The following is a 12,802-nucleotide window of genomic DNA, read 5'->3' as shown; positions in this document are numbered from 1 at the left end:
TTACCCTATTCATACTCGTCAGCTATAAATATTTATCAGCTGCTGTTACATCACTTCTGTTTTGTGTGTGTATGTGTGTTCCTCACTCTTTAAAGAGTTCCAACCACTGGATTTTAGATCAGACATTCTGGGGTAATTTCATTACAATTTTTGTTCGCATTTATATACAATTACATTTGACAAACAGGCTATTATCATATTTTCAAGATTTGTTTTATAACTGGGTCAATGTCACACTGATTAGTAATGACTTTAAAGGAGAAGAAAACTTCTTAGCCAATGAGAGTCGTTATAACTGCCGGCTTGTTCGTGTAAACTCGTAACCTACGTCCAACATTCCGGTTTCCCGATCGCCAAGCGAAAAACGAACTAAACTGTTCGCTACCTTCTAAGAAGAGTTCTACCGGAAATGTACGAACTGCACTTCGTACTTGAGGTACATATTAGAATTTTTTTATGGCATGCAATTGCGAGGAAAGGCATACTCTTTTCAATGGTATTTGATTGATATTTAAATTTTCTTCTCCTTTAATGCTCATTTCAGGCATTTAAATCAGGGTTGAAATTGATGCTTTCAGCTTTTTGACAAAAACACTGAACATCCCTCTGCTTGACATCTAAGTAGAATCTCTTGGACTGTATCTGCAGGACTTTGGTGGCAACTTCCGGCTCAGCAGTACTTGTTTTTCCTCTTCTCTGCCCTAGGCCTCCTAGCGCTCATCACCACTCTCCCGATCCAACATGGTGCAACCCTGAGGCAGATGTGGGGTGTTTATTCGGGTTGGGTGACTGCTGGTCGAGCTGCCAATGGACCTGGTGCTGGGGTAGACAAGCAATTCCCCATCGGATCACCAGCAAGGATGCTATCATCGAAAGAATCTAGTAACGAGTTCATATTGAAACAATTCATCAAAGTTCACGTTGTTGTTGATGTTACAAATAAAAAAAAAAACCTCACTGATTTCCAACGAAAGCGTCACCGCCCGTGCAGAAATCACCAAGGTGAATATAACTTTAGGTTCTCGACCACATCGTGCTATTGGGGAGCTGGCGATAGATGGACAAACAACAGAAGATGCCATGAGAGGAACTTAACACTTTACTGATTGTACCCTGATTGTACATGCCCGTTACCCGGTACACCAACTCGTCGTCACTGATCTCCCTTCCCCGTGCCAGGGGTTAAGCAATTCACACCCAATTCCGGTTGCCTAAGCGCAAAACCATTTTGGCAGACAGGGGTGATGAGGGCTTCATTCACAACAAATATTTACTATATGGTGTGTTCTTCCACACACCACAAGAACAAAACCTCAAGAAAATACTCTGAAGTATAACAATACACACTCCTCTTTAAATCACCAATGTTCACAAACAACAGAGACAGCAGTGCAGAATTTAAAACTGTATTGAAATTAGATCATTTAACATTCATTCATATCTGTTATATATTCTTTTTTTTACAACTAAGAAAAATATCAACAAAATAGTTGCTACTAATTAGTAATAAACAAGCCTATTTCTTTTCAAATAACTTGAGTAACAAATAAACAGATATTTATTAGTAATACATGTATCATTAATTTCCTAAGATCCATGAGAACATGTGACATCATAAAAATGTAAATTTAAATGCATTCCTCATTTATGCAATTAATGCTTAGCGCCATTTTGTTTTTCACTTATTATATATGACAGCATTGTGAGTCAGGGAAACCAGAGCCCAGAGGAAATCACTTCACATCATCTACTACCCGACATGAAGCTGCAGGCAGCCCAGATGAAACTGGGATTGAACTATTGATTTAATTCTGTGATGGGTGTGCTCAGCCATACACGATCAGGAATTCTTTTATATGACAGGTTTACTGATGAAGTAAAACCAAAGAAACCTTTAATTGTCTTGAGTCAGGGATTTAAAATACATGTACATTAACATCAAGCAAAAAATTTTAAAAAGCTCAATAAAAAAACTTTTTAAGCGCGTCCTTTTAAAAGGGGATGCCATCATTAAAACCATATTTTTATTGCCAAAATATACGATTAGTACTTACTGCTTTTAGCATTTACTTAGTATCTGGCATATTTTTCTTTACTTTATTTTCATTAAGAGCCCATTACATATCATTATCATATTGCTCAACAAAAATATGAAGTATGAGGAAAAAGATATCTGCAGTTTACATAAGACAAGCCATAAATGTTTCCAAGCCCTATTATGACAAAATATTCGTAAAAAATTTAACTAGATGCAATCACCATCATGAATAGCATCAGGGTTCAATTCCACAAAGCCATTGCCAAAATTTAAAACACAATTTTAAGTTATTTTTGGGGTAGAATTCTGAAAAAAATAATAACCGTATCTGTAGACAAATTATTAAATCTGTCCAAATTTCAATATCCTGTTAAAAAAAGTAACGTTTATATTATGACCTTTTAAATGGTGATTGAGGTCAGAAATGGCTTTGTGGAATCAATGCCAGATCACACCATAGATGTTTTCTTTGGTGGCCATAGTGTTGATGTCGGATTTGCTTCAAGCAGAAACACTTCAGTCTTACATCTGCGAGTGAGTAGTCACAATCAGATATTACACAACCCCATATCATGTTACAGTCTTGTGTTCAACCCTCCTGTCAAATGTTATACTTAATCTTATGTTACACTCTCCTTATTCTCATTTCACACTCTCCTCTCTCATGTTACACTCTCCTACATGAAGTTAAAGTTACACTTTTTGGTTTCATGTTACACTGTCCTCGGTCACATCACCCTTTCCTGTTCCATGGACACTTTTCTGTTCTATGCTTCACTGCCCTATCTCATGTTACACTGTCCTTTCTCATGCTACACTGTCGTGTCTTATGTTACACTGTCCTGTCTCAAGTTACACTGTCCTGTCTCAAGTTACACTGTCTTGTCTCAAGTTACACCGTTGTGTCTCACATTACACTGTCGTGTCTCATGTTACATTGTCATGCCTCATGCTACACTGTCCTGTCTCATGTTACACTGTCCTGTCTCGTGTTACTTTGTCATGTCTCATGTTACATTGCCATGTCTCATGTTACATTATCCTGTCTCATGTTACACTGTCCAGTCTCATGTTACATTGTCCTGTATCATGTTACACTGTCTTGTCTCATGTTACACTGTCATGTCTCATGTTCGACTGTCATGTCTCATGGTACACTGTCATGTCTCATGGTACATTGTCATGTCTCCTGTTACACCTTCCTGTCTCCTGTTACATTGTCATGTCTCATGTTACATTGTCCTGTCTTATGTTACACTGTCCTGTCTCATGTTACACTGTCCTGTCTCATGTTACAAACATCAGCCTGATGTTGCATGCTCCAGTTTAATGCTCCACCCTGCAAGCTATTGTTTCCATCAGGGTTACTTTTTATTTACACATACATATACTGTCAATGGCCAGTGGTAAACTGCCAAAGTTTACCCCACATCACAACTCATCTAAATTTTTCTTCATGGTGTTTCAGCATCACAATTTAAAGAACATATTTTCAATGACCTCCAATGTCCACTATCAACTGTCCCTGCAAGTAGAAAACTGATATCATACATTCATAAATATAACAAGCACTGTTGAAATAATTCATCACCCTTACTTGTTCAATGAGACCGCCAGAATCACAAACTTGTTTAATTCCACAACAGTACACAAAATGAACCTTCATTTTGCTAAAATAAAACAGACCTAAATTTGTAACTTGTCATGGTGAAGCCATTGAAAAGTTTCCACTCAATATGATGAAGCATCAATAAGAAAGAAATCCCCAAAACTAGTAGAATAAAAACATCCTTAATTTTGCCGATGTTTATTCTGTTTAAATATGATGTTTTTATACTTAAATCCACCAATCAAATGCAAAATTGTGCCATTTAAACTTCTGTGTGCTGCTGACATCTTTCCAGGAGACTAGTTACAATCTACTTTGTATGATAAAAAGACCATGTTATATGTTAGGGCCTCTGTCTCAGTGAAGGCCGTGGGGTCAACGGTATTTTAGGATGACCCATGTAATATCATCAGAAATATGCTCACCATGATGGAGATTTCCCTGAACATGAGCCACAGTCAGAGCTTAACATATCACCTGGAATATTGCATGCAGTTGCTTAGGTGGCTTGCCCCCTTTTGGCAACGAATACATGAGTAAACTGTGTTTAAGTGTGTGAGCGCTTGGGGTTTACCATCGTACTTAACACAGCTGTGGCTAAGTAACTCTTACTTACTGTTTCAGGGGTTGAAATAATGTACATGTACAACATCACAGGCCAGTTCAAACACTATGTATACTTCTCTCTTTTGTGACAATTAAATATACACCTGGTGAAAAAACGCATTAAATTTGAGCAAAAAAACAAACAATTTTTTCACCTGCTTTCTGCATGGTTTCATGGCTTTGGTTTGGAGGGATAGTAAAAATTGATGACCTTCTGGTTTCCTATATGGAAACCTTTACTGTTTGTGATGTTAATCACAGTATTTTGTCTACCAGCATCCCCACTTTCTGCAAGAAAAGCACATATATTCAGTCTAAATAAATCTGATGCTAATGATATAAAATGACACCGAAATCAGACTATTTCAAACAGTTACTGCATGAAAGCCAACAATCATTAAATATTCAAAATGTATGCAATGTATGTATGTTACAGTATGAAAATGAAAACGTGACAACTAGAGGAACCAAAATAAACATCTCCCCACCCACCCACCCCCCAACCCCCAACACCTAAAAACAAAACAAAACAAAAAAAAAACATTTGGGTGCTCTGTGTTTGACAAACCTAAAACACATGACCAACATTTTAATATCACAGAATGCCCCATGAAGGCTTACAGATCTCAATGAATGATGTCATGTCTTAATTTTCTGCACTCACAAAATTTACCAGATTTCAGCCTAGTTAACTGTAAACTTTTAAACTCACCTCCTCCCTGAGGACTGGTATACTGATAACTGCCATCTTCTACTTCCTCGTCTTCTACAAAATAAATACACATTCAGATGTCATTCTGTATCATCCTGTACCACATGAAAAACTGGCCCATTATTCATAACATATGCTTTACCAGCATGCCTAAAGGAATGTACTATCCATATATGAACGATATGCTTGGTGTCTTGCACTTCAACTCTTGGTATTTTCACAGTTGAGATATTTGCAGTAAGCTGGTTCAGGGTTTATTTGTTCACACAATTTAAAGTTCCATAGCTCCATAGCTCTAATGTAAGATTTTCTCAGGTTATTGCATGTCACAACTATACTGAAACACTTAACAGTGGGCTAAGACCCTGCTCCAGTTATGATTTATTTCTCAGCTGATGACAATACAAAACTCATCTCCAAATCTGGCATGTGTTTGTATTTTCTCCTACAAAACTAGCCTCCTCCAATACTTAACAATAGTCAATAGTCATCTATGACCACTGGCTTGGTTACATATTTTTGACACGACAAAGTTAATACTTGAACTGTGTCTGATTGATGTACCTGGCCAGTCATTCAGAGTAGCTGAACAATACTACATTGTGTAAACATGTCCAGTACTGATAATGTACCTCAAATCCATTAACGTAAATCCATAATTTAATCATACATGTATTATTTATTGTGTTTTCAACTGCTGACCTCATAAATCACAATTTTCAAAAATCCCAAAGACTTAAAATATTTATATATCTAACAACAATTACATAATATATTTCACACAAACTAACCTGTGACATCCTTCACATCTGTCTCTAGCAAAGTATTCTTTATATGGGATGAGTCACATCTGTCTAACGCATCACAAAGAACCTGAAATGCTGTCTCTTCCTTACACAAGATCCTCTTCTTCAAAAACATATCAATAAACTTCCTGCACTTGTCCTCTTTCCTAACACTTGTCATCACAGATGTCTTCAAACTTTCGCTCAGAATTTCTTTAGAGTAACAATAGTCGATGACATTGTCCAACACATCTGACATGTCTTCGATGAGATAATCATAGTTTCGCTGAATTCTTTTTCTGTCCCTGATATCCATGATCTTGCATACTGTCTGAACCAAACAAAGATTTATCAAATTACCGGAAGTTATAACAAAATAAATGAATAAACATTAAATCCATCATGGTACTGTCTTACCTCTTTATTTTAGGATTGTAACATTTATGTGGTGGGTTCATAATTGACCTAACCCGTACATCTAAAGATGGGTCAGTCTCGAAAGGCTCCAACCCCTTTTCTTATATTGGCCTAGCATCGTTGGAGTCTTGATACTAAGAGCGTTAATTTTGTACTCAACAAAGACTCAGCCCGAATTTCTCTGTTACTGAATACGTCTTGCCCAAATATAAGACACCAACCTAAAGACCTACTTTCCACACCCATCACATCTCCACCATATGTCCTTACTCGTTTCAAAACAGATTTATTATAGCCATGAAGGCTTCCATGGCACACACACCTCGGCGAAGTTGCCATCTTGAGCAGCGACATGCATGTCCCGCTTCATGTGGAGCAGTGGGAAGACAGCGGTAGCTGCCTAGGCATGTGTGCCACGGAGGCCTTCATGGGTATAATAAATTTATTCTAAAACGAGTAGGCACATATGGTGGCCATGCTGTGGGTGTGGAAAGCAGGTCTTTAGGTTGGTTTCTTTTATTAAGGCAAGACTTATTCCATAACAGAGAAAATCGGCCTGGACCTTCTTTGAATACGAAATTGACACTGTTAGCATCAAGATTCCAGTGATGCTAGGCCAGTATAAGAAAAGGATGGGTTACACTTAAGGATTTGCAGGGATCTTTAGCATTCCAGTATTAACAGTTCACAGTGAATTCGATGCATAGCAAGTCTGATATAAAGTGCATGCATCAGTAAATATTTTAGTGTCTCTTCAATTTCATTCATTAAAATTACACCGACACTGATAACGGCTTACTGAACTGCACAAATTTTTCGATTTAATAAATTTTGACACTATATTTTTCGTCTCTTACAATCAGCTCAAACGTTAAGGGTTTCGATGATAAAATTAAAAATGAACACTACCGGTACCCTCTACCGTACCTTAGGCCAAGTAGTGCAAGTACGCCGCCTATCCACACACACAGCCAAACAGATGGTATTCAAATTTTCTGAAGGTTCTGGTTACTTGTCAGCCGGCATGCTTCGTTTCAACCATAGCTACACAGATATGCCAGTCACCTGTTTCTTTTCTCACAAATTTAACACAACAGATTTAACAACAACAACAACAACACTATGTATGACATCAATCCGGAAGTAAGTCGTATGCCAAATAATAATAAATATTCCACAAAAACTCACCAAAACCCTCAATACTGATTACAGTAAATTATGCGATGAGCAAATCGGTCTTGAAATGAGCGAAAACCTATAAATCTTGAACTGATAAAACCAACCAAGTTGAAGTACCTGCAGTTTCACTTTCAAACGCGGCACATTGTTAACTCCCACGCAGAAGAGTTACAAGGGCAACACGTTGGTACACATGGCACATGGTGATGGTATCCATTAAAGGCCTTTTTGAGAGTTATTCTGTTTCCACCTCTTCATTTCAGATGATGGGACCCCCATATACGGAACCAGTCCGTATATTATTTTGAAGATAAGGTGCTTGATGTGACTCAGTATCTTGGCATTTTATATTGCCGTCATCTGGACAGTGACACTCTGAGGACTGATCACGACAATACAATGTCTTCGTTTTTCGGACGAACTTTACGTACCCGTGCACTAGGTCTACATCTACAAATGTATGCCCCTTTTGCTTGGTGTAACTTCTGTTAGGAAATTGTAGGGTTCGTATTGTAACAGTCAAAGATCTGCGGTAGTGTTGGGAGTGATATAATTAATGTATGTATTCATGAAATGCATAGGCCTACTTCCCATCGCCAATGAACGTGTTTCCTTCAGGATACGGCTGACTTCTTCCTTCTTTCAAATCTTCGCGTGTAAGACGAAGCCCCGGTTTAACTTATTAGTAAATACTAGGTAGACATGACGTACCTTAGGCCTACTTAATTGGCTTGCGGGTGTCTAAAGCTAGACGTACAAGAGAACTTAAGACGCGACTTAATCGGACAGTTGCGTCCAGTCTTTAAGTTCATATCGGCATACATTGCATAGGCCTACAATTGGTTAATTGATCGCGAAAGTTTAAAGCCGTGACAATATTTAGGCCCAATGGTTGATACAGTGATCGTTTACGAAGTACCTTTGCGTTAAACCATTTCACTCATTCATTCAAGGTCACAAAGATCAACTGAAGTCAACTTACTAAAATTCCTAAAACGGTATAACCAAAAACTCTCTACTTTAATCACGAAATAATGATGTAATGATATTGGCATTTTGTTATGATAAATTATTCAAGAGAACTGTGGAAAAATTTTATACCGTACATATAAAACGTGTTGCCATTGCGGAACGTGAATTCATGCATGCCTTTTTTATTTTCTGAGGCACTGCACATGATTTTTCTTTATCTAATTCTACTTAAGCCGTGGTGCTAGGGGGCGCGTAAATTGCTACCATTTAAGCATTTACATGAACACATAAACAGTTATAGTAAAACCTTGACTCCGGGATCTGGAAGCTATCATGGACTTAAGTCAAAACTTCAATACGCTTTAAAATTGTTATTTCTTATGTAAGAAGAAATAACATTACACATTTTAGTGTGTATTACACATTTCAACTAAAATAGCGGAATGGGACATACCAAATTTAATGATTGAAATTTTGGCTTGAGTTTAAGGTGACTTCGTAATCCCAGGACCAGAAGTGTCGTATATAGATTTATATGTACTTCCAAGGTTAATGAATTCGAAATGACATGGGTCTCTTCATGCAGATGACATATCATATTGTATGTATGCATTGCATGGAATAAAGGAATTACTTTTAATGTCAGTATCTGGCAGATCATCCAAATTGTTTCTTTACAATGAAGCCTCCGTTTACACATAACTGTAAGCTTTATTCGTTAGGCAATTGTATAGGTGTTAGTTGAGAGAATAACCTTCAAAGTTATATTGTGATATACAGCCCCCATCCCTATGAACTCTGAGTATAGAAAACTCACTTTGGCCGGCATGATCCCAACAGCCTGGGGTGTCACAAGAGATAACAATATCAACAGTAATTGGTGACACCCTTCTTACCCACGGGCAACTAACACCTCACCCCTAGTATGTCGGCTGATACCCATCGATAGAGACTATACTGACACTCCCTGGTTAACCATGCGCCGCCACTAATTGAAACCGTTCATTATTTATAGCATTAAAACAATTAATAGGCCGACGAAACATTCATAAACTAGTTTGCCGGTTCTATTGTTTTAGAATCATAATTTACTGTTTCTGTCCGAACCATGCACGCAAGAGTTTTCTGGACATCACAGATATATATCTAGTATTCAAGTGGAGTAATTTTGGCATCTTTCATTTTTCATTGGTAAATTGTCCTTTGATACAAACAAGATCTTATATTTGGACATAAAAGACATTAATAAATGTTTTGTTGTATTTGTGGTCCACAGATTTCTTGTATAAGCCTATGTACATGGTTTGTAATGGCGTATGCAAACACGTACAACATTTTATACTACATGTATATAGAACATTAATGTATATTGATATGACTGAGAAGGTCTGTCATTAACGTGCAGATGGTAGTGGGTTTCCCCCGGGCTCTGTCCTGTTTTCTCCCACCATAATGCTGGCCGCCTCAATTATAAGTGAAAATATTTTTGAGTACGGCGTAATTCACCAATCAAATAAATAAATAAATATATTGATATATATACATGTACAGGTAACACGATAAAAAATGCTTCTCCTTCTCACATTTTCACCAACTACAAAAACCTAAAAATAACAAAAACAAGTTCTTGGTCTGCAAATAGGTGATTCATGTCTAGAAAAATAATACGATTAAAAATTTGCAAGTTAATCCTCCACTTTTTTTTTCTCGGCATATATGTACGTAGAGTCGTTATGCACGATTTATGCTGAGGTTGTAGGGTAGTCAGCAGAAGTAGTCTTCACAAAGTCCAGAAGACACTTGTTCCGCTCTCTCACACAGCTCTGCATATATCCTCAGAATTTGATTGGCCAGGAGCTAAGCCACTGAATTGATCGCACAAAACGACAAAACCTTATAGTTCGGCAGAAAGAAAAGTATTTCATCAGGAACAAACGAACAATAGGTGGAAACAGACGGATTTTCGTAAGACAGGCCGAGGATGGGCTTTGATATTTTATTTCTGGCGGCATTGACTGCGTGTGTATATGTACAGGTAAGTGAATGCACGTGCACAAGCCAGGTTGCACATCTTACTCCATCTAGACTGAAAATTTAATTAACAACAGCATCTTTATCTAGTATAATCAAAATCATTTTGGAACACTGCCAAATATTTATTTATTGATTGATTTATTTTGTACTTTGACGCTTTTACACTATAGCCTAATCACTTACACGGTCTTAGTCAGTTTTAAGAATGGAACACATCAGATTGCGCGGAGCAAACCCCCAAGCTTTAATTGATAAGTTTGTTACTAACTCTTTCGATTGTGACTTAACTGAACGCCATATATATTGATTGAAGACAAGTTATCTTCATAGAGCGTATTAAGACAACATAAACGCCGTTGACCTCTTATTTTCAGTAAGCGTTCATTAGAGTTGTGGAATCTACAATTAAATTCATAGTCTGGGATTGAACGCGCACCCGCCAACCTAGATTAATCGTTACCTTTTGTAACGGTATATAGATTAAGCCGCACTTAGGTTATAACTATGTTATATGTATATATGGTAATGTACACTGTAAGAAATGAATGCAAATTTACAGCCTGAAGCACTGTATATTGTTACAGTAAGTCATGTAAATATTTTACACCATTTTTTATGCATTTTTAGTTGATGTTGTATTTACAGCATTGTCTGTAAAACTGTAGCGGTTTGACCATTTACAGTGCACTTTGCTGTAAATGTAGACTTGTTTTCTTGGTAGATATGTAGATTTAGTTATATTTGCAATGGAGATAACTGATTATTTACAATGGTATATGTGGAAATATACTACTATTTTGGGTGTAAATATTAAACATCACATCTTATAAATCTACAGTGAAAAGAACTGCTCAAAAAATCGCCAGCACTTTTCGCTGTAAAATTACAGTGTACTGTATAAAACATTACATGTGTTATATTACGTGGATTATTATTATTATCCTCTCCATTCTCTCCATATAGTTAAGTGGAAATGTCTCTCAAAGGAAGCACGCGACTCTATCACCGCTATTCACTATCTTACCCCTCGCTACATGTTCTCATTTATAACCTTTAAACTAACGAAATAATTAAGTTAACCTGAAGAGCTTCCCGAAGGCATTTGTGCGGCTTAATCACTACTATACATATGTTGAAGACGTTGTGTTGTCTGAATCAAGAGGGCGTCAAACGCACATGCGGAAGTAATATTACGTTATATTCATACTGGTTGTGAAGAGTTAGCAGGAAAGAAAAAACAGGTGTCATTCCACCATGCTGATTGCTGATGTGCTGGTTTTGATTGATGCGCTCAAACTGACTGAATGGGAACACTCTGGTTGACTGACTCGGATAGCCTCGCACACATTGATATAGTTACTTTCTCTTCAACTGATATCAGAGATATGGACTATTTATCATATTATATATAGGCCTAAGGTGCCCCATGCATGCAGTCTTGGGTGAGTGAATGCTTGGGGTTTAACGTCGTACTTAAAAATTTTTCAATCACACGGCGACGAAGGAGTCCTTAGAGTGCATGTACGTGTTATGCGCCTCCTTGTTGCAGGAGGGATTTCCTCCGCTCTTTTATCTAGTGCTGCTTCACTGAGACGCTTCACTGAGACCGAAGGCAAGTAAGCCGCACCGCCCGAGCCATTATACTAATACGGGTCAACAAGACGTTACACTATCCCCTTAATTCTGAACTCCAAGCGAGGAAGCTACAACTTGCTCATTTAAGGTCTTAGGTGTTACCCGATCCAGGATTGACCTTGGACCTGCGTACCAGATGTAACTGCGTACCAGGGATATACTGATCGGGATATCTCTGTCCCAGTACACTTCCGCTCGACTGGTAAAATATGGCTAGTCTAATGGAACAATCCTTCACTTATTAATGTAATAAGACAAAAGAAAACCTCGGTGATATCTCGTCTTAATTAATACATATTTCTTCTTTCGTTTCAACCTCATCCCCATGCATCGTAACCTGTTGCCTATATATGCAGTATACATGATGGCCAGGGGCGTAATTACTGTCTTACATATATTATGTATAAACAAAGTGTAACCATGTATCAGTGGTCTACGTTGCCGAGGTGCCCGAGATGAACTTGCCAGCGCGGCGTAATGACCCAGGAGCCTCTCACTATGCAATGCGGTCGCCGTGAGTCCAAATCCAGCTCATGCTGGCTTCCTTTCTGGCGGTAGTGAATTTCCTGCGGACTCTGCCCGGTTTCCTCGTACCATAATGCTGACCACCGTCGTATAAGCGAAATATCTTGTGTGAGGTGTAAACACAAATCAAATAAATACCAAAAAAAACTTGCAGTATATTACTTTCCAGAAATTACACATATTCTGCAGTCAGTGAGGTAAAAAGTTCAAACTGAGCAAGCACAGCATGTATCGTGGATATATCATGTCAGCTAATCTTTAAATTAATGTACCCTGTATATGACTCCTGT

At 37.8% G+C, this 12,802-nt stretch overlaps 1 protein-coding gene across 1 annotated transcript; it reads right to left on the bottom strand.

Annotated features, from left to right (window-relative positions):
• Window positions 1–1,131: 1,131 nt before the first annotated feature.
• On the bottom strand, window positions 1,132–7,476 carry LOC135467803 (uncharacterized). Its single transcript, XM_064745661.1, has 5 exons — window positions 7,464–7,476; window positions 5,757–6,081; window positions 4,966–5,019; window positions 4,409–4,541; window positions 1,132–3,563 (listed from the first exon to the last, which is right to left on the bottom strand). Exons 2-4 carry the CDS (start codon window positions 6,064–6,066, stop codon window positions 4,426–4,428), a joined length of 480 nt encoding a protein of 159 aa, XP_064601731.1. The 5' UTR covers window positions 6,067–6,081; window positions 7,464–7,476; the 3' UTR covers window positions 1,132–3,563; window positions 4,409–4,425.
• Window positions 7,477–12,802: the final 5,326 nt, after the last annotated feature.

The sequence above is a fragment of the Liolophura sinensis genome, chromosome 6, assembly GCF_032854445.1.
Source record: "Liolophura sinensis isolate JHLJ2023 chromosome 6, CUHK_Ljap_v2, whole genome shotgun sequence".
NCBI classification, from domain to species: domain Eukaryota; kingdom Metazoa; phylum Mollusca; class Polyplacophora; order Chitonida; family Chitonidae; genus Liolophura; species Liolophura sinensis.
Note: the sequence above shows the minus strand (reverse complement) of the source record. Positions and strands in the feature narration are given on the sequence as shown.